The 22,271-nt window shown below is 40.8% G+C and overlaps 1 protein-coding gene and 1 non-coding gene across 7 annotated transcripts in view; both read left to right on the top strand.

The window, feature by feature from the left end:
* The window catches only part of CKAP5 (cytoskeleton associated protein 5), a 94,920-nt gene extending 73,118 nt beyond the window's left edge, over window positions 1–21,802 (top strand). For 3 of the 6 annotated variants that reach the window (XM_060763634.2, XM_060763659.2, XM_060763642.2), the window contains 14 exons: window positions 5,306–5,499; window positions 8,506–8,678; window positions 8,911–8,934; window positions 10,611–10,784; window positions 11,545–11,665; window positions 12,285–12,464; window positions 13,228–13,415; window positions 15,085–15,160; window positions 15,596–15,784; window positions 15,874–16,011; window positions 17,174–17,257; window positions 17,912–18,071; window positions 18,977–19,131; window positions 21,073–21,802. In XM_060763634.2, coding sequence (XP_060619617.2) covers window positions 5,306–5,499; window positions 8,506–8,678; window positions 8,911–8,934; window positions 10,611–10,784; window positions 11,545–11,665; window positions 12,285–12,464; window positions 13,228–13,415; window positions 15,085–15,160; window positions 15,596–15,784; window positions 15,874–16,011; window positions 17,174–17,257; window positions 17,912–18,071; window positions 18,977–19,131; window positions 21,073–21,318 — 2,102 coding nt within the window. In that variant the 3' untranslated portion in view covers window positions 21,319–21,802. The remainder of the gene's footprint in view (window positions 1–5,305; window positions 5,500–8,505; window positions 8,679–8,910; window positions 8,935–10,610; window positions 10,785–11,544; window positions 11,666–12,284; window positions 12,465–13,227; window positions 13,416–15,084; window positions 15,161–15,595; window positions 15,785–15,873; window positions 16,012–17,173; window positions 17,258–17,911; window positions 18,072–18,976; window positions 19,132–21,072) is intronic. The other 3 variants (XM_060763651.2, XM_060763668.2, XM_060763679.2) reach the window with 2 other exon arrangements.
* LOC132762272 (small nucleolar RNA SNORD67) lies at window positions 11,738–11,849 on the top strand. Its single transcript, XR_009630158.2, has one exon. It is a non-coding gene; the product is annotated as a small nucleolar RNA SNORD67 (small nucleolar RNA).
* Window positions 21,803–22,271: the final 469 nt, after the last annotated feature.

Genomic DNA, 22,271 nt, shown 5'->3' with positions numbered 1-22,271 from the left:
CTCGCAAAGGCAGAGATAGCCGTTTGAAAGCGCTGTTATATGAGCGCGCTTTGGCTCCTCAGGCTTCTTCTGCCCCCTCCCATTCCTCCCCAACCCAAGAGCCCCCTCAGCCTTCCTCTCCACGTGCTGGAGATAGGCGAGACCCGGGCCAGGCGAGCGCTTCCCCAGTGGAGCCGCCGAGAAAAAAATCCAAGCCCTCAAAACAAGCTGCGAGGGTGACAAAAACAAAAGAGAAAGCCTCAAAGCAAAAAAAGGAACGGCAACTCACTGGCGAGCAGCCCTTGAGCCCCCCTACCCTGGAACCGATGCCCCATCTCTCCGGTTCCGTCACACAGCTTCAGGATCCCCTTCCCTCCTTGCTCCATTTGGAAGATCCTTCCTACCTTCCCCCGCTGGAGCTCCTGGATCCGCTGCAAACTGATCCTAATACGGAGCTTTCTCCTCCGCCCCTCCCTCCCTCCCAGTCATCTCCTCCTCCCTCCCCAGCCCTCTGGATTCGCCGGTACCGAGGGAGACTCCTCCCTCAGAACAGCAAGCTTCAGCAGCGCGCGTTCCGCGCCGCCGACAGCGCTCTCTCTCCCCTTCCCCTCATCCCTCTCCTAGCCCCCACCCTTCTAAAAGGGCTAGACACGAACAATATCATCCTTATAGCCCACAGGATTACCCTTATCACCTCTACCCTCCCCCTCCTCCTTACCCTATGTACCCCTTCTACTATCCCCCTCCCCCCAACCCCACCAGGGACTACAGTGCCCATTATCCACCCCAGTTTGGATACCCACAACCCCCACATGCAGCCCCTACAGCCACACTTTCTCATCCTCCAGAGGAACACATTGCTCCAGACCCCCCCCCAACCACTCCAAGACCCCCTCATTCAGACTCACCAAGAATCAGAGATAGTGGACTTGGAATCAACAGATGAGACTCCACTTATACATGAACCACTCCCAGACCCTGACCCTTCTCCCAAGAACTTGGAAGAATTTAAAAAATTCTCTGCCCTGCTAATAAGGCTAGCTAGGACTCTAAATCTGGCTACACCTGAACCCACAGACACTGTGGTAGACCCCTGCTTTACTTCTACTGAACAACAACAGCCCATGTCTACTGTGTTGCCCACCTTACCATTTCTACTAAAAATTTTAAAAAATACTGGAGTCGCTCCAGCTATGATCCCGGCAACTCCTAAAAGAGCAGAAAATTTATACCGTATTGATCTCTCCGCAGCTTCATGGCTTTCTAAAATGCCTAAAGCAAACTCCATTGTAACTGATGCTCAACCAAAACCTGTCCAAACTAACCAGACCTCTCCCTCTGATAAAGAGGGAAGGAAACTTGACTCCATGGCCAAGAAATTCTATTCCTCAGCATGCTTGTTTGCACGCATGGCTCATTATGGGGTTTATATGAGTGTATATCAAACCCACCTATGGAACAAAATATCACCCTACCTGGAACTGTTACCTCCAGCTGATCAGCCACTGGCTCTAGCTTTTAAGCAAGAGGCCCTACTTTTGTCATCTTTACAAAAGGATCTTGCAAGAAATACAGCAGACACTGCTGGCAAACTCATTGCAGGCTCGGTGGCCCTTCGCCGCCATGCCTGGCTAAGGGCTGCTATCCTCTCTCAATCACAACGCAACCTCATCGAAAACCTGCCTATGGACGAAGCAGGGCCTTTCAACCCGGAGACTGATTCACAACTCGAGCATTCTCATAGAATGAAACAAACGGTCTTCAAATATGACCAACAACCTCACTCTTACCAACGCCAACGATGGGGCTCATATTACTACCGCCCTCATTACTACAACAGACCTTATAACACCTCCTTCTACAGAGGACGACAGAGATCTTACACCCAGTCTACAGCCCCGAGACGGCCTCAGCTTCCTTTCAGAGGTCAGTACCGTGGTACCAGACCCTCCAATAACAATAAACGTCGTTTTTAGCACATCACTAACCATTACCACTCATCCTTCCATACACACACCACCATTCACATACTTCAATAGACTACAGCCGTTTCTTCCAGCATGGCAATCTATCACCACAGATGCCTGGGTTTTGGACATAATTGAAAGAGGATATACGATAGAGTTTGACACATACCCACCTGTTGGAAAGGTCCTCCTTACACAACCCTCCCAGGAGATTTGGGAAGAGATACACTCGCTCCTTCAAAAGGGCGCCATATCTCCCAACCCCACACACAATACCGACACCTGCTTTTTTTCTCGATACTTCCTAATAGACAAGAGGGACGGGGGACTACGCCCCATCCTAGATCTTCGTAGGCTTAATACCTTCATCACACCACGCAAATTCCGCATGGTTACACTTCCTAACATACTACCCTTCATCCCACCGGGAGCGTGGCTAGCGACGGTAGATCTACAAGATGCCTACTTCCATATCTCAATTAGGAACTCCCATTGCAGGTTCCTCACCTTTGCAGTGCAAGACAAACACTTCTCGTTCAACTCCCTCGCGTTTGGCTTGTCCACCGCACCCAGAGTGTTTACAAAATGCATGTCAGTCATAGCGGCGCACCTCCGCCAACAAAACATCGTGGTTTTTCCTTACCTGGATGACTGGTTATTTTGTTCTATATCAAAAACGCAACTGTGCAAAGATATTCATTACGCCTTATCTCTCTTACAGGACTTGGGTCTGGTTGTGAACCAGGAAAAATCCCATCTCACCCCAACCCAACGAATCCAGTTCATCGGAGCCATCATAGACTCCACCCTCCAAAAGGCCTTCCTTCCAGACGACCGTTTCACCAACCTTCGGCAATCAATCCTAAATCTCCAACAATCCCGTCGGGCCTCGGCCTGGGCTATCCAGTCTATCCTTGGACACATGTCATCTACCACAAATGTAACCCCATTTGCCCGCCTAAAGATGAGGCCGCTGCAGAGATGGTTCATCAAGTCATTCGACCCCCTACGAGAATCTCAATCCCGAATCCTATACCCACCCCACTCCGTCCTCCACTCCCTCTCATGGTGGACAAAGCAATACAATGTTCAATCGGGTATGCCTTTCACCCAACCTCACCCATCCATGTCCCTCACGACAGACGCCTCCAACTCGGGCTGGGGAGCGCACCTCAAAGGTTTCAAAGTGAGCGGCCACTGGTCCCCTCAGGACCGAAACCTACATATAAACGCACTCGAGATGATGGCGGTAGAAAAGGCCCTCAGAGCCTTTGTCCGCATCGTTTCGAACCGCAAACTCCAAATTGTGACAGACAACACTGCAGTCAAATACTACATCAACAAACAAGGGGGAACACGCTCTCACACCTTACTAGCCATATCGACACGAATTTGGGAATGGTGCATCCAGAGGAACATCCTCCTCACAGCCATCCACCTACCAGGCCAGGACAACATACTGGCGGACTCTCTAAGCAGGTCCTCAAAGAACAACCACGAGTGGCAACTACATCCCACACAATTCAAAACTCTCACCCACAAATGGGGCACCCCCATCATAGACCTATTCGCATCCCCTGTAAACACACATTGCCCTCTCTACTGCGCAAAGCTCCGCCCTCACGCATCCCCAGGTTGTCTAGGAGACGCCTTTCTGTTCCTATGGTCACCAGGCCTCCTTTACCTATTCCCACCTCTCCCTCTCCTATCCCCGTCATAGCCAAGATAATTCAGGACAATACCGATTGCATCCTGATCACCCCCTGGTGGCCGCGTCAGCACTGGTTTGCTCCTCTCCTCTGCATCTCCAACAAGGAGTTCCTCCGCCTCCCCCCACCCCGGACCTTCTCTCAATAGAGAACGGCCTGGTCCTCCATCCGGACCTCCACTCCCTTTCCCTAACGGCGTGGAGGATCAAACCACAATGAACCTATCCGACGATGTTTCCAGAATTCTGTTGGCCGCCCATAAACCTACCACTAAAAAGTCGTATCATTATAAGTGGTCATCTTTTCAAAAGTATACTCAAACAGTGGGCTACACGCCCACCTCAGCACCTATTTCGGTGATACTAGATTTCCTTGTTACCCTTTCTAACAAGAATTTCTCCCTTTCCTCGGTTAAGTGCTACTTGGCAGCAATCTCTTCTGTTCGCAGGAAATTCGGCTTGCCGTCCCTTTTTCAAGACAACCTTGTCCAGTTGTTCCTCAAGGGCTATAAAAACGTTCACCCTCCTATGTCCCTTCCTTCACCTCAGTGGAGCCTAGAGTTAGTATTATCCCAGTTGTCAAAACCGCCCTTTGAACCTATGACCTCTGCCGACATTTCCCACTTGTCTTGGAAAACGGCATTTCTCGTGGCCATTACGTCTGCTAGGCGATCGAGCGAGTTGACAGCTCTACGCTCAGACCCTCCATACATTAGGTTCCATGACGACAAGGTGGTCCTCCGGACCGATGTTACGTTTTTGCCCAAAGTTGTTTCTCATTTCCATATGTCACAAGATATTGTTCTCCCGGCCTTTTTCCCTAACCCATCCTCCCCGTTGGAGGTAGCGTTACACTCCCTTGATGTTAAGAGAGCACTCTCCTTTTATCTACATAGGACCTCCACCTCTAGGAAGTCCCCTAAGTTGTTTTTGAAATACAGAAAAGACATGCTGGGCCACCCTATATCATCTCAAGGGTTGGCCTCTTGGATTGTTTCGACGATCCAACTAGCTTACCAATTGGCAAAGAAAGAACCCCCTTCTCACATCGTGGCTCACTCGACACGTTCGGTGTCCACGTCCCAAGCTTTTCTTCGGGGAGTCCCCTTGGACCAAATCTGTAGAGCAGCCACGTGGTCTACTCCCTCCACGTTTGTCTCCCACTACAAGTTGGACATACAAGCAAAGAAAGACGCTGCTTTTGGCAGAGCCGTCCTCTTCTCCTGCGTGGCATGACCCACCTCCAGGTCAGTAGCTTGCTATTCACCCATAGGTGTGGATTTCGCAGAGGACACGAAGAATAAATTTAGGTTGCTTACCTGTAACCGTATTTCTTCGAGTGTCCATCTGCGAAATTCACACAACCCGCCCTTCCTCCCCTCTGTCATGCCTCTAGACCTAGCTGTGATTAGCGCTGGGGAACTAGAGCTCACCCGCACACGGCGGGATATATATACGAGGGGGCGGGGAGGGGGGCGGAGCCTCAAAATAATCATTTTTTATTTCATCAAACTTAGAATGTTCCGGATTTCTGCGCATGCGCGAAGGGAAACCCATAGGTGTGAATTTCGCAGATGGACACTCGAAGAAATACGGTTACAGGTAAGCAACCTAAATTTATCCTGGATATCTGTTTCTGTTACTGCCTTAGAGTGTTTGGAAGAGCTGGGATGTCTCGTTGAATCATACGGCATGAATGTGTGTCAGCCAACTCCAGGCAAAGCCTTAAAGGAAATAGCAGTTCATATTGGTGACAGGGACAACACTGTCCGAAATGCTGCACTCAACACCATTGTAACGGTTTACAATGTGCATGGGGATCAAGTGTTCAAGCTGATAGGAAATGTAAGTATTATTTAGCAAGCAAATGATACTTACTTGGCAATGAGTCATTCAGATGACAAAATGGATGGACAACTATAGCCAGGCTGCTTTCTGGCTGTAAAGATGCATACTGAAACTCTGCTCAAGAACTTATAACAGTTATGAGAATGGAGTGGAGGTAGTGTTACTTTTAAGTGTTTCATTCCAGATTCAATTTTTGTATGAATTACAGAATACCATGAAAATAAGTGCTGTTCTTGTTGCAATAATTACATCTTTATAAACAATAAACAGGTTTGGTTTCTCTTATCTGTTTGGAGCCTTGTAGTTGAGAATGTTTTAGGACCAGCAGGGCAGAATGGAGTTGGGAGAAGTGGCATTCAGTAGTGGAGGAAGATGACCATGGATTGGTTGTTCTTCCCATGTGGCTTAGATAGGCAGTAATGACTTGAGCGTTTACTCTCTTGTAGTGTGAGGTTTTCTACCAGTCACTCCTCTGCCACCAACTGAAGGTTTCCACTTACCTGCACCAATGTGTAGATTTCCTCCTGTGCTATTATGGCCGCCACCAATTGTGGTGATCTTGATACACTTGTGGTTCTTGTGTGAGAATCTATTCATCTTTTATCCGCACTGGACACCACCAACCTATATTAAGTGCTGCCACCACAGATACTGTGTCTGGACTTCCAGTATATATCATTCTTGGAGGCGCAAATGTAATGATTTAGTAGAAATCGAACATAGTAGAACATATTACTTATTTATTACATGTAAATCCCGACTGACACTAATTCTAGCACATACCTCACTTACTCTTACTAATATATCCTATCTCTAATCCTAACTCTCATAACCTCTTAAATTTCTGAACCCCATCAATGCCTGATATTGACAGACTCCTCTTGTCGCCCCCTAAAAAACTGTCATATACCTGCCTTTAAAAAAATCAATTCATCATTCTACCCATCACCATTCACTCTCAATATTCCATTGTCAACCCATGGAGAAGGAGTCATCCAATAAAAGGTTGATTTCTTAAGCCCAGGCAAGGCAAGCTCCTGTTGCCAGTCTACTAATCTTGGGCATTCTAGGGGGCTATTTTATTCTGTGAAAATATCTCATTGCACTTCACTGGAGGCATGGGCATAATTTGAAGTAGCACCATATGTGTTATGTTTTTGATGCAACCCAGACTGAAGAGGGTATTCAGGGCTAACTCATCCCCATTTTTTGAATGACATCCTTCTATTGTGTTCTCAGTGGATTTAACAAGTATTCCTGAAAGAGATGTCTGGCATCCCCTGAATCTAAGCCTTGAAAATAACAGATCTAACTGGACGCAAAGGGAGGAAATCTTTCCTTCCCCCATGTCATCCCCTACTGAATTTGACCTGTCAGCTCATAATATTTCCACAAAGTTAGGAAGTGTCAAGAAAATACCTTCCAAGTTCATTACGCAGTCTGAACTGAAGTGACTGTTCTTCAGCATATCAGTAGGTCAGCCATGTCAGATGTCTTCATCCTCACTGGGGACACTAGTAGATTCACATCCTTGCTCAGAAATAAGAAATGGTGAGTGATCTGATGAGGAAAATTAATAATTTGGGGAGAGTTTTATAAGCCTGTTTGATGAATGTCAACAGTAAGCCTATTTCTGATATCTGGCAGGAATATAATTTTTCCATGACTCACTTCTGAATTGGTAGGTGAATCCTGAGAATAATGAAAGCACCTTGAATGTGCACTTTGGGTGGCTTTGTTGTGTCTGGAAAATTTATTTCAAGGCTAGTTGCCAAAGAATGTTGAGAAGATAGTGGTATCATGTTTCATGTTTGCTTTTAGCACTATGGTTTCCTTCACAAACTTGCCATCTTTTCTTCTGCAAGCCAAATGTGTATAAATTGGTACAACATTCTTGATGAAACATTGCAGCAATAATGATCGTAACCAGTATTTGTATCTTGCATTGTCAGTTTTAAAGAGTATTGCAGGGATTGCCAACTTAATGGGCATATTCACTATTCTGAATGTAGCTAATTTAATTGAAAGGTACTTGAAAATTTCACTGGCAAAAGATAATTGTGTCATCTATATGGAGAGTTGAGATAACATGAGGCAGATGCAGTATGGACCCTTTTATTAAGCTGTCTGAAGTAATTCCTTCTTAGATAGGGCAGCTTGGGGTATTTTTTTTTCTGAATGAACAAGAAACCGGGAGAGGGGGATGCTTCTTTCAAGTGTTGTGCAATAAAATGTTGTGCTATAATGAAGTATGCTGCCACCCATTTGATAGATAGGTAACTGGAATAAAAGGGAGACTTGAAGCCATGAGCTATCACTGTTCCTTTTGAATTGAGCAGGGAATAGGGTTATAGTTTATATATTACCTATAATCAGGCAATTTACAAAACAATTTAAACATTAAGATCTTGGTTTTAAGTGCTTGGTCTAACAGATATGTGAGATGAGGAAGGGGATGTTATTACTTGCCATCTAGAAAAAGGACAAATACAGAGTTTCTTCAAAACTCCAAAGAAAGCAGGCGAGAATGGGTAATTCCATTCAATGTATTTTGAAAACATAACTGCAGAAACAATACTAAACATTATGTTAAGTAAACTTAACTATTTCATTTAATCAGTGTCTAATGCTTCGGTAAATAAACACTCTTCCTTGGAACCTAAGTAGTTTCTAAAAATCACTGCCTGTTAGAAATATTTTAAACTATTTTGCAAATATATGCAGTCTTTGTGATGCTGTACAGAATGTGTAATGTGTAATTAAGTGCTAGGCTATCTGTGATTGTACCTCTCATTTAGAGACTATATGCTTTATACTAAAAACCAAAACAACACACTCAAAAAAATCCCTCACCAAAAAACCTCCAGGGATAGAAATAGTATCAGAATATAGTAACTCCTTTAGGTTGAGTTGTACTGTAAGACTTTACAGAAAGAGCAGTATATTGGTGTTTTTCTTCTGGCAAACTTGACACAGCATTGAAAATTTGCTCTTCTTGCACAGCTTTCTGAGAAAGACATGAGCATGCTGGAGGAACGGATAAAACGGTCTGCTAAAAGGCCAAATGCTGCTTTAGCAAGGCAGGTGGAGGAGAAACCGCAACGCATTCAGAGTGCCAATGCGAATGCTAACATACTTCGCAAGGGACCTGCTGAAGACATGTCTTCCAAACTCAAGTATGTAATCTGGAAAAACACAAAAATTCTCTGACATTTTCACAGTATGTGCTAAAAACATAGCTTATTGTTGCCTTGTGTTTGTCTTTTGTTTTAATCATCGTCTGCATGTGTCACAAACTGCAAAAAAAATGTAAAGCAAAATGTTTGAACCTTTCTTCATTTGTTTTGTCATGTCTTGAATGCTTTCTAAATGGTATTGTGCCTTTTTTCACTGCTTCTCCATGGACAGAATTATGTATCGCACTTATAGGATGTAAGTACTGACCACTAAATCCTTGGTAGAAAGGCATTATCTTCATTTCCCCATGCCCTAATCTGAAACATACTTAGAAATACGTTTCATTGACTTGAAAGTAGTAGTACCTAATAAGTATGCTTAAGAGTCTAAGGGGTTCTAGGAGAAGAAAGCTGGACTAGATTCTAGGAAGTCTGGATTCAAATTCCAACTGTGCTGTAATTGTGGCATCAGGCAAGTTGCTATGTTTCAGTTGTAACGCTGTCTTTAAAATAATAATAGTGGTCAGCCTTCCAGGTTGATATGAAGGGTAAGACCAAAACTGTATAGGAATCCTTTTGAACTGAAAGTGCTTTGAAAGGTTTTGGATCAGACTGATTCTATAAGTCCCCTGAATGTTTCTGAATGTGCCTACATATCAATAACAATAACCAACAGATAGTTTTAATCAAACTAAACTTTGAATTATCTAGGAAACTGCTAGTTGTATTGCAAATGCAAATTGCATAAATCGTTGCAGTGAGAGCTCCTCGTAAAATATTATAGACATTTGCCTGTTACAGTGCATTTGTTGATCAGCTCAATTCTTTGAAGAGTGCCAATGCAAATGCTAACATACTTCGCAAGGAACCTGCTGAAGACATGTCCCTTGCGAAGAATCAGCCAGAGGGCTGGACCCCTCCAGCAGTGGAATGGACACTGTTAGGAGGAGTAGATTCTTTACCCAACGTTGTGTTCCCTTTAATCCTTGCAAGCCTGCGTCAGAAGATGGAGGCAGAGGCAAGGGAAGGGGAAGTAAAGGTCCCAGTGTACAGTCAGAAGAAATTCTGTTTCCACAAAGCTGGTTGTTAACTCAACATGAAATTAAGATACATTTGAAACTTTTTCTGGAAACCGATTACTTCCTGTTGTACATAATGCCATATGCTGTTCTTCTGTTCTAAAAGTACTATCTTGTATACAGTGCCTAGCAAAATAGTTACTGTATGTTGAATTGGAAACTCCTCCAGCTTAGGTTTCTTGGACTCTTGGGGAAATGGGGCTTGAATGAGGCATGTTTATTGTGATGCCCTTCACCTTTATGAAGAAAGATCATTAACTCATCAGCACTTTATTTTTGCATATGAATTTATCACAGTACAATACTGCTTATATAATTTGATGTTCTTTTGTAGAAAGTGGAAACCAGCATTTCCTTAACAAATGTACTGAAAGCTTCAGATTACCAGTTGCTAAAATAATTGCTTAAGGAAATTGAATAAAATTACTAAAATTGAATAAAATAGTTCTGGATGATTGCATTTCAATAATAGTAATAGGTAGCATTTGCCAGTTGTGGCTTAATAACAAGATATTCTAGTCACTACTAACTATTCTGATCCCGCTCATCATATGGCCCCAATTCCTATGAAAGTTCAGAGGAAAGGAGAAAACCTCCTCTTCTTTCTCCTGGCTTCTCTGTGAACTGTAGAGAACTTTGTGAAGGCAGAGGTAGTTTGTGTAACATAATGAAGTTATGCTTTCTACAAAATACCAATGCTTTGCTCTTTTTGCAAAATCTCATAAAGAAGGAAGTTACTTGAAGCTCATGGAGAATGTGGAATGGATAGGGTGGGGCAATCACTACTAGTGACCTAGTGAGGAGAATGTTGTAACTCTAATAATTAAAAAAATGCTCTTCTTAATTTCTGTAGCCAAGCCCGTAATATGAGTGCTCACTCAGAGACAAGTCATGCTGTTCCACGGGAATTTCAGCTGGATCTGGATGAGATAGAAAATGATAATGGCACAATGCGATGTGAAATGCCAGCACTTGTCCAGCACAAACTGGATGACATCTTTGAACCAGTCTTGATCCCTGAACCCAAGTAAGTGCTGATGGAAGGCTTTAAGAATATTACGAACATTTCTCTGTCACTGAAAGCCCTCCAAACTCTTACATCATGAGTAAGAATCTCACCGCATCTATGGTTTTTCCCTCCCCGCCCCCTTTCGCCTGGAGGAAGATCACTCTTAGGTGGCAAAAGGAGCTTTTGGGGATTGAAACATAGTGCATCTTATTTGAATTTAGAACTAGATTGTGGTGAGGGCTGTATAAATGGATGTATATTATGTTTCCCCTTTTCTCTTGCTCTGTTTACATAGGCATAAACCATATTTCCATCAGCTTTGCTTGCAGGTAGATATATATTTTAAAAGTGGATGCATTAAATACATCTCTTCAAACAATAACGGCTTTCAAAAGTGCTGAACTTCCATACACATTTCTTTTGAAGCCTGTTCATCTTTTCCCACAAGTCTGCAAACTTTGTGTTTTGTTTGTTTGTTTTTAATGCAATACACGATAAATAAATAAATCTTTTCCCAAACATCTCCATGTATATCCTCTTAAACCTCTATCTGTTTCCTCTTGCTCATCCTGAGAGTCAAGTATTTTCTCATTAGAAAGAGGGTACATTTTTAGCTTTTAATCACCATGGTGAAAAAAAGAAGGTGAGATGAGATAGGGCTGTTTAATCTGAAACAGCTGATTTTATGACTTTCATTTTATTTTTGATTTTTGAGGCAGAATTATGTGGCTATTAATTGTGCTGCCCTAATAATGCATTGCATTCTTTCTCTGCCTAGGATTCGTGCTGTGTCTCCACATTTTGATGACATGCACAGTAACACAGCTTCCACCATCAACTTCGTTATTTCCCAGGTAGCCAGTGGTGATATAAATACAAGTATCCAAGCTCTAGCACAGGTAAGGCAAGTGCTTGTTGGTTGGTTGGTTGGTTAGCTGTTGTATCTCATTGCTCGTAGTTAGGAGGTAACTTGCGAGAGTGATGAGTTGCATGTTTGGTGGAGCTGAGTGTCAGGTGACACAAGCACCACTCAGAAACCACCCTGATGACAATACCAAGTGCACAGGGGCCATCTGACTCGCTTCACCCAACAGCAAGGAAGCAATAAAATAGATCAAAGCGTACTGGCATGGTATTATTTCCCTATCTCTTGAACCATTTGAACTGAGTTCCTGTAGGGAATGTTCAGTATACAGTCAGTCCTCCATATTTTCTAAGGTAAAGCAGGTACCAACATGACTCTGTGTTCAACTTCCACTGACCCAGAAATTCCACTGACCCAGAGATTCTTAGAGAGGTTTTCTCTCCAGAAATCTTGTAAGTCCTTCAGTATGACTGAAGGAATTTGACCATAGAGTCACACTGCAAGACCTGGGGAATCATAGAGAGCACATTTTTAATTAAATCTGCAAAAGTCAAAATTGCAAATGTGGAGGGGTGACTATACATAGTGTTTTTATCGCAATTAGGGAATTTAGATAAATGAATGAAACTAGAATTGGTTGGTTTTTCCTGCAGATTGATGAGGTTCTGAGGCAAGAAGACAAAGCAGAAGCTATGTCTGGACACATTGACCAGTTTCTAATAGCGACTTTCATGCAGCTCCGGCTCATTTACAATACACACATGGCTGATGAGAAACTGGACAAGGATGAGATAGTCAAATTATACAGTTGTATAATTGGAAACATGATTTCGGTAAGACTTGATCTTTGGAAATGAAATAGAAACTTCAGTCACAGGAACTAAAACTCGTCCTTTCTTTAGTTCATACGTTGTGTTATATAAATGCTTCTTAACAAAAAAAAGGTCCAGCAGTCATATGCGTAATAAGTGTTTTAAGTGTCTTTAGAATAATTATAGTCACAGTTAGGGTTGTATTATAAGTAATACTTGCCAAAAAAATCCTGCTTTTGCGCAGATATTAAAGGTGCAGGAGTTCTCTCCAGTTTTCAGTCTGGCAATCCTAATTTGGTAGGATAAATTTCATTTAAAATTTAAGAGTGTAGGTTTTTTTCTAGTTGAGTGAACATTATCTCAACTAGAAAATACTCAACAGAAATGGTTGATATTCTCTCCTTACCTATTTGCTTACTTAAATAGCTAAAGGAGGGAATCTCACCCATTTTTTGTTGAGTATTTTCTGATCATTTTTAACAATGATAAAGGTTCGGTGAAACACATGCATATTGCCTAAATCAATAAGAAATATACATTTTGCGCAATAACTTTTCCTTAGATCAGAGTGGAGCAAGTTTATCCCCCAAGGAATTTAAATCCTGTTGTTTACATCCAACTAGAGTATATCCATTAAATGATGGTTAAATGCTGAGTCAAACATGGAGAGAAATGTCTGTGAATCTTTTCTAGTGAGAACTAATAATAGGGTTTAGAGCCAAGTGTTTTGACTTAAATTTCCCAAAACCTTAACTGACCACTAATTCTTGACTTCAATTGACAGCTATTCCAGATTGAATGTTTAGCCAGAGAGGCGTCTGCAGGAGTGCTGAAGGACTTGATGCATGGCCTCATTACCTTAATGCTGGATTCCAGGGTTGAAGACTTGGAGGAAGGCCAACAGGTTATCAGATCTGTTAATCTCTTGGTGGTAAAGGTTTTGGAGAAATCTGACCAGACCAACATTTTGAGGTAAATCTTGGCTAAGTGGCCCAAGAAGTCCTTCCTTACATTTCTGTAACTTTCTGCCACAAAATAATTGATCACTTGCTGATGGTTTGAGCAAATGATTGCCTCAGATGGTCTTCCTCAAGATAAATAACTTGTTGATCCTTACAGTTGTTGAGCAAGACAAATTAGATTGGAATTTTTTTCAGGGTTTAAGGGGCAGGAGTTGTTCTTATTGTTAGGCTATGTGAATCCCTTACCTCAGGAAGCAGATCAAGGACAGTGAGAAAGTTGTGAAATGAGCATGGTCCCTGCTTCTTCGTGGTGTCTGTGAAATTGCACATAGACACAGGAAGCAAGAATACAAATCATTAGACAAAATACAACAGCAAAAACAAAGTGGAAATACGTTTTTGTAATATAGAACACAAAACTACTACAACCTCTAGATATTGACTATGTACAGATCTAAAGTACATCTTCTAAGGGCTTTACATTCGCTGGTTGGTGTTTTTTTCCTCTCAATTTTCCACGTCCATTAAAAGAAGAAAAAAACATCAATACACCTTTTGCCCATAGGATGATACTCTTTTAATTCAAAAAGCCAATAGAGTAGGTTTAACCCATCTTTGCTGAAGAAACATAATAAGTAAGTCCCAGTCTTTCTGGCCACCTTACGAACAACCTATTTCTCTGCTTCTTTCAACCATTTCACTGTTGTTAATAGCTTACCTACCAAACTAAAATGACTACCTCTTGAAAAATCAAGCAATGCCTTCTTTGAAAGCCACAAGTTTGAAAATGGCGGATGTTGGACATGTAGATTTTTTAATCAAAAAATAAATCTGATATTAAAGCATCATGGTTCTTTAAGCTGAGATACAGTGTGCTGGGTTCTTTGGTTTCCACATTCTTTTTACAAAACAAATACTGTATATTTGTGATGTTATTAAATACAGGCAACATTAGTACAGGAGACACAAATTTGAAGCATTATTTTTTCCCTTAGGTCTAAAAATCCCCATTTGACTTTTAGCATCCAGCATGTTAGTTATTTTCATACTAAAAATTGATTTACATTTATATTGTATTCATAAAGTTAATGCTGAAATTTGTGTTTTAAATGTGGATGAAAATTGATATGTCCCAACTATCTTTTGATAAGTTCAGTTGATAGGAGAAGAAGATGTATACATGTGCAAATGGGAGACAGCAATGGCTCCCATTATGCTACAGTGGAAGTGGTCTGCCTCAGATGCACAGGGTCTTCTTCAAAACTGCCTAGAGAGTTTATGTGTCTATTCAGATAATTATTCTTAGTTAATTATTCATTTTGTTTTCTTGTTTAGTAATTTATGAGTTTATAATAATGTTACCTTGCACTCTTTTTGATTTATATGTTTGTTTATCACCAAGGCATTGAATGTTTGCCTTTTTGCCTGGAAGCACCCCTGAGTCCCCCCGACAGAGTTAGGGCGGCCTATAGATACATCATTATTATTATTATTATTATTATTATTATTATTATTATATACTCGAGTGGCTTCTCTCTAAAGCACTGCCTACTAAACTTGTCTTCTCTTGACATCCTAATTGAAAGCATGCAAGACATAACACAAAATAAGCTTTGTCAGAGCCATTCTGTATTAAGCTTCAGTATGGATAATGCTACTACTGTACGTATTTTCCGTAGTGCCCTGCTTGTTCTACTTCAAGACAGTCTGTTGGCGACTGCAAGTTCCCCTAAGTTTTCAGAGTTAGTAATGAAGGTAAGCATGCATGCATAGTAATCTTTTGATAAATGTCTTTTTGCATAATGCATTAGCAGGAGAGACTATACATTGTAACTGGTTCTAGCCTGAGACCTTTCTACATGCTGCTTGTTGCACTAGAAAAGAAATTAGTGTGGAGGCTACTTATTGTGAAATCCTCTTAAGCAGACACATGTTTTGCTTTTTCAAAAAGGGTAAACAATTTCCACTGCAATTAAAGATTTAATGTCCTTTCAGTAACTAACAGATACTTGATAATCCCAGTGAACTGTAGAAGGTTAAACACTGTATATTAATTTGTTCTCCAAGGTTCAGTTTACTTTTTTAAAAAACAAAAATGTATCAGTAATAATAGTCTTGGGCTTTTGAAAAGATTGCCTTTCTTTTTGATGGTTAGTGTCTCTAATAATTGCTGTCTTAATTCCCTCCTAGTGTTTATGGAGAATGGTAAGGCTTCTCCCTGAAACAATCAATACCATCAATCTGGACCGGATCATGTTGGATATCCACATCTTTATGAAGGTGTTTCCAAAGGAGAAATTAAAGCAATGTAAGAGTGAGTTTCCAATACGGACACTAAAGACCTTGATTCACACGTTATGCAAGCTCAAGGGGCCGAAGGTAAAATTGTAGATTACTTCTATCCAACTTGTGTATTGTTCTCTAGTCGGTTAGAGGGTTTCTCTCTAAAAGTAATCACATCTTCTTAGATTTTGGATCATCTAACAATGATAGATAACAAGAATGAATCTGAGTTGGAGGCTCACCTATGCAGAGTAATGAAACACTCCTTGGACCAAACTGGAAGTAAAACAGATAAAGGCACAGAAAAAGGAGCTTCTCGCATAGTAAGTTTTTGGGTTTTTTTTAACTAAACAAAACTGTTGTTCAAAATCTGAATAAACTCTCTGGCATGATGGCTTTAAGACAGCACTGGATCAGGAACACAGAGGACCCATTTAGAAAAACTTTTCATTGTCCATTAAAAGCCTTTGTCTCTTCCTATGATATTTCAAACAATTTTCACATACAAAGGGAAGGACACAGTCTGCAATCTCCCCAGCTCTTGATGGGTGCTTGCTAACAAGAAGTGAAGCAGGGCATATTCAAGTTCAAAAAGTGATTTTCAGGAGAGGTAGTCATATTCTCATGGAATCCATATTTTTTTAGCAGACATCTAAATAGATGTTTCACTAAGCTGAGTTTTCTTTGGACTCCCCTTAAATTTCAAGAAGATGTTTGCTCATAGAATAGAGAATATTACTATACTAATATCCACTAAATACTTGTTATTTTAGCTGGTTCCTAGGTTAGTTGAATGGTTGGATTACTTTTTCTTGAAGTTAACCTGGAGATTGTAGACTACTGTATTCAGGGCTTGGTATAAACCAAAATATGCAAACTGATAAGTCTTTTTTGATAGCAGCATTTTGTTCTTAAAGAACTGAAGGGATGAATTATTCCATGTTGAAGGAAAGAAACATTTCTGTGCAGAGTGATGAAATGCTTCCTACAGTGTTCACTGGAAGTAATATACACCCATTTTAGACTCTTGCATCCTTCCTGAGACTGGATTCCCACACCAGCCAATTACAGATCAAAATTCGTTCATTGTGCAGTGGCCTGTTGCATTGATAGAAAGCTATTTCCCTGTACTGTGCCTCTAGATCACCAGGTCACGCAACCGGTCATACAGTACCTGGTAGTAATTTATTTACACTCTGAACTGCACACTTGTAGTCCATTTTGGTGTTGAAGGCAATTCTGACTTGTGCAAAATATACAGAATCTACTACTGACAAGATGAAGTTCTCTGTGGCTGTCATGGTAGCTAACAGAGTAGTAGTCCTAGCTAATGATGTCTTTGATTATAAAACGGGTTGGGCGCAGCTGATATGTTCAAGGCTCTTGGTGCTTCTGGAAATTTTTCAGTTTCCATCCTTTTTGTGGTGTTTTGGTTTGTTTGTTTGTTTGTTTGTTTGGTGAATATGTCTCAAATTCTCCTTATAGGATGAGAAATCACCAAAGGCAAAAGTGAATGATATTTTAGCAGAGATATTTAAGAAAATTGGCTCTAAAGAAAACACTAAAGAGGTAAGGGTGTTACCACCACACAGAGACTGGGAAATTGGCAATTATGTTTTTTTGTGAATGTGCAACATTTCTCTATATGCCATCCCTTGACTTGTTAGCAGAAGAGTGTGTGCTTTGTTTGCTTGCAGAAAGTTCAGTTTCAGTCCTTGACATCTCCAGTTAATGCTTGAATAGGTTGTTGTCTGAAACCATGGATGGAAAAAGTACACTGCATGTTCTCTGGAATTATACCTCCCATCCCCCAAAATTGTCAATTATGGCCTGGATATTGCGGGGAAGGCATTTAAATGCTGTGAGCAGAGGGTTTTTGAATTTCCAAATAACATTTTTTCTAAAGTCCCTTGTGGGATCAGAAATATTCTGTAAATGAGCAGTTGTGCCTTTCAGAAGTATTGGAACAGTGTGGATGTGAGTGGAACTCACTAAGTTCCAGGAAAAAGATGAACATGAACCTCATTTTTGTCTACAACTTGCATGCATGTTTCCAGCCCTAGTTGTAGACCTTAATTAGATGGGTGAGTCATCTAGCATGGTATAAGACATCTTCCTGTGTACATATGTGTTTGCTTGCATAGAACCAGTTTAGCAATATCCTTGACAACCTTAGTTTGTGTATTTGTAACATCAAACTGAATGAAGTTTTCATTTCTGCAGGGTCTAGCAGAGCTGTATGAATATAAAAAGAAGTATTCCGATGCAGACATTGAACCCTTCCTTAAGAATTCCTCACAGTTCTTCCAGAACTATGTGGAACGAGGTCTCCGGCTGATTGAAATGGAAAGAGAAGGCAAAGGGCGCATTCCCTCTTCTACAGGTACTGTGACAGCATGGGCTTGAGAGAGACAGTTGTGCTGTTCAGTTGTTGCTGCTGAGCTTGCTCAAACTTAGTATGTACAAAAGACTTCAGAAATATAATGTTGGCCAGTTGTTTTTGTAAGGGGCTGAAGTTGTGGTATCAAAGTCATTAAAGAAACAACTTCTAGTTCCATTGGGATAGGATTTGTGCAGCCTTCCCTCTGTTGTAGAATGACAAATACTGGAAGCCGTAGCCAGCTTTGTCAAAGGTGGAGAGCTCTGGAGTTGCAGTTCAGCAACATTAGCTTGTGATACAATTTCCAAATGCCACAGAAGAAAGTAAAATAATCATGAAGCTACATGAGCTTCAGATCAGCAAGACTTAACTTCCATACTTAAGTGTAAGCAATGAAAGAAACAGCACATAATTCACTTGCAATTTGTTCTTCCTTGTTTCAGTTTAACAAGGAAATTCTCGCTAAAGCAAGCAGTCTCCAAAAAAGGTGTTAAAACAACAATATTGCATATTCTGTAAATATGTTAAATAATACCAAATGCAAAGATGTATAAAGACCTCTGAAACCAGAAGGATGCATTCCGACATTCAAATAACACAGAAGTCATCACAATAACTCTGTTTTCCCCACACTATTGACATCAGAAGCCCCTGATCCTATGGGAGGAATCATGTCATGGCTCTTTCCAAATGTCTTAGGAAAGACAGTATTTACATGGGGAGAAAAAAATATTGGGGATTCATCTAGGTCTGCTCAGGTTGCCCCATAGGGATCAGGAAAAGCAGCACCTCAGCAAACATTACACCCCATTGACTCAGACCTGCGAAACATCACAATTTCTGTTGCCATCTGCTTAGACTCATTTTGTGTGTTGTGTTTTTTGTTTTGTTTTGTTTTCATTTTCCAGGGGTTTCTCCACAGATGGAGGTATCGTGTGTCCCCACTTCCACCAATACGGTCTCTTCATCTATAGGAAATTCAAATGGGGAAGAGGTGGGGCCTTCTGTCTACTTGGAAAGGCTAAAAATTCTCAGGCAGCGATGTGGTCTTGACAATGCAAAGGTATTAAAACAGATTTACATGTGCATTGGTTTCTATCTTCTAGTATTCTCTCTACACTAGCCTTTCTCAACCTTGGAGGAGGAGCCCTTGGAATAATTTTCAGATCTCGGCTTCCCCCACCCCCCGGCTGCGCTTATATTATAGCTACAACTTGTGGCATGTTAGTGTGATCAGTAAGTTGTAGATATAATAACCCAGTGATAATGGTTAGTACTCTTTAGAGTGCAGTTCAGTAGATTAGGTAGAGGAAACTTCAGCAACCTCAGCAAGTCAAATATACACAGAAATAAGGCTAACATTTGAGGCACCAACTTGTGTGTAGCATCAGTAGCATCAGAAACTGAGAATGGGCTCAATCAAATGAACACTGTCGTAGCACACTCTGTTATATGTGGCTGAAATAATTCAAATGAAATTTCTCATAGGGTTATTCAGTCGCTGTCTATACTGTAAGTGCTAATACTGCATGCCCCACCAAGTTGAAATATTTTTTTCCAATCACAAATTCATGGAAGCCCTATGGAAGCCCTAGTGACCTCTAACAAAACCTAGATTTCCAGGTTGAGAACCTTTTTGCTGAGTCCTTTTTTGTTACGGCATGCCTGCTTTTGCAATGGAAGTTTCTATACATCTTTGCTTATGAACTACTTGCTTTTGCTCACATTTTCTTGGAATATGCAGTTGGAACTGAAGAGAATTTCTGTAGTCAAATAAAAATATGGATGGACCGCTTACAAGTGATATGACTTGGATTGTGCTCTTTCTCTATCTGCATGATAATAGGTAGATGAGGTTTGCTGATAACACCTACTACGAAATCCATGCTTTCCTTGGATTTTCAGCAGCAGATATTGATTTTCCCTCTCTTTAGCTCATGAACTGACAGATTAAAAAGGCATGCTTTTTTGTTATTACTATTTTGTATGTTGCTTCAAAAATGGATTATCACACCAAAACTCCTAATTCAGGGATAGGAAAGACATGAGCTTCCAGGTAGTTTTGGTTTTCTACTACCATCAGCCTTAGCTAGTTTCCTTATGAGTAAGGGATGATGGGGACTGTAGTCTGGTGGTATCTAGAGGGCCATTTGTTTCCCAACTCTGCTTGAAAGAGTAGACTCTCATGTTACTGCTGATGGTTCTAAGCAGAGGGTAGCGTTTTATATAAAATTAGGTAAGAATTGTGGGCAGGGCTGTACATATCATCTGTATTGAAATATGGAGTTCTGTAACTAGATGATATGAATATTAAGTTCCGTACATCTTTTGCAAATGTATTAGTGTTTCCACACCCAGAGCAATGGGTACAGTCTTGAAGGTATGTATTGTTTGTAATCAGTGTTATTAAATCCAGGTGATTCACTAAAGATGTAGGCTGATTCAGTTGTAACTAGGGGTCAGTGTTTCCTTAATTCAGATTTATGTTTCGGATTCTGCAAACTTCTGTTGGACTGTTTTAAGTGAATATAGGGGAAAGGAAATCGTCAGGAAATGATTGTTATAACTTGATTTTGTTCTCTTTGAATTATTTAGACACACAAGTGTTATTAAACAGTTGAAATTACAAATCGTTTTCTCTGTTAGGATATAGTAGGCCTGTATACATCAAAGCTTCAGGTTTCATGTAGATTCAAAGATTCAGCTGTGTACCAGTTGGTCATTTCTTACTTATCTGAATTGACTTCTTTCCAGATATACTTCATGTATATCTTCATGTATAAAGATTATTTGTGAAGTAAACAGAGATCTGGTAGATATATCATATGCATAATCTGGATTGTATTCTGAGACAGAAGGGTGAATCCACTCGTTGTTTCTGAAGATATAAAACTGTTTTGCTTATTGAATATTTCCTTATATAGTGAACATGAGAGAAAATACCCTGATAATTTATAACTTCTGTGGTTAAGTAAGTGGTTTTCAACATTGTCTCCATTCACAGCAGGAAGACAGAGCCCCATTGACCTCCCAGCTGTCGAAGCCATCACACCCTACAGTTGCATCCTCCACAGATATGCTCCACAGTAAGCTTTCTCAGCTCCGTGAATCACGGGAACAATACCAGCACATGGATCTGGACTCCAATCAGACCCACTCCTCTGGCATTGGAACCACTTCCTCCTCTGCAGCATCCAATATTGATGACTTGAAAAAAAGACTGGAGAGAATAAAAAGCAATCGCAAGTGAAATTGCGTGAGACAGGGTGGCTGTTGCAGAGCTGTCCTTCTTTAGTTTACTAAACTAGAAGTCTTCATAGTTAAGTGGCCTCATGTAGGCCTTATGTATACAAACTGGTTTCTGTGTATAATACAGCAGATCTTGGAGGAGGATCCAAGTCATTGTGGCACAAGTCTTTGTACATACTTTGCTTCTCTGTGAGCATTTCTTTACTGTAGAAGACTGTCTATGTATTAGTTTTAGTGTACAGAGCTGTAAACAACTATCATCCTTCTCCGTCCAGTTTCTCATAACCTTTTATTTGTTGAGTTGTCTTATCTCTTTTTAGCTCCCTTAACTCTTAGAAACTTTTCAGTGGATTCATTTTAAGTTTTCTGAATTTCTACATGTAATCCTTGAACTGTTTCTGTACGGACGCATGGCATGAAGTAACTAATTTAAATGTCTTTTTGTAAATAAAGTTTGCATTAACTCTCTGTGGGAGCAACAGTGACTGTTGAAGGAGAGTGTCAATTCATATTCCAGCTTGCTAGTGACCTATCGTTTCCACACGTTCTTTGAGCTGTTGTCAAAATCTTATAAGGGATTAACTTTCATTTGAATATCTGGGGAACCTGAGATGCTAGAAATGCAAATATGCTCCAGATGAAGGAAGCTTTTGATACCTGCCAGTTTTGTTACTTTTGCCGTGGCCTCCAGAATAGTTTGGACAAAGGCACAACATTTTGTTCTTCATAGCCAATGTCTTTCAAGCCTTTCTTCACAGTAAGGTATCTTCACAGTAAGCTTTCTTCACAGTATGATGTAGTTAGCCAGCAACATGTATGTAGTTAGCCAGCAACATGTATAAAACACTTATATTCCTTTTGAGGAATTAATTTTGGTAATCATTTTTGTGTACTGAAACTTTAACAAGGTGGATGTCCAACATCCCATATTCAGGCAAAGTTTTTCATGTCATT

The sequence above is a fragment of the Anolis sagrei genome, chromosome 1 (assembly GCF_037176765.1).
Source record: "Anolis sagrei isolate rAnoSag1 chromosome 1, rAnoSag1.mat, whole genome shotgun sequence".
In the NCBI taxonomy this organism is placed as follows: domain Eukaryota; kingdom Metazoa; phylum Chordata; class Lepidosauria; order Squamata; family Dactyloidae; genus Anolis; species Anolis sagrei.
This window is presented reverse-complemented; position numbering and strand designations above follow the sequence as displayed.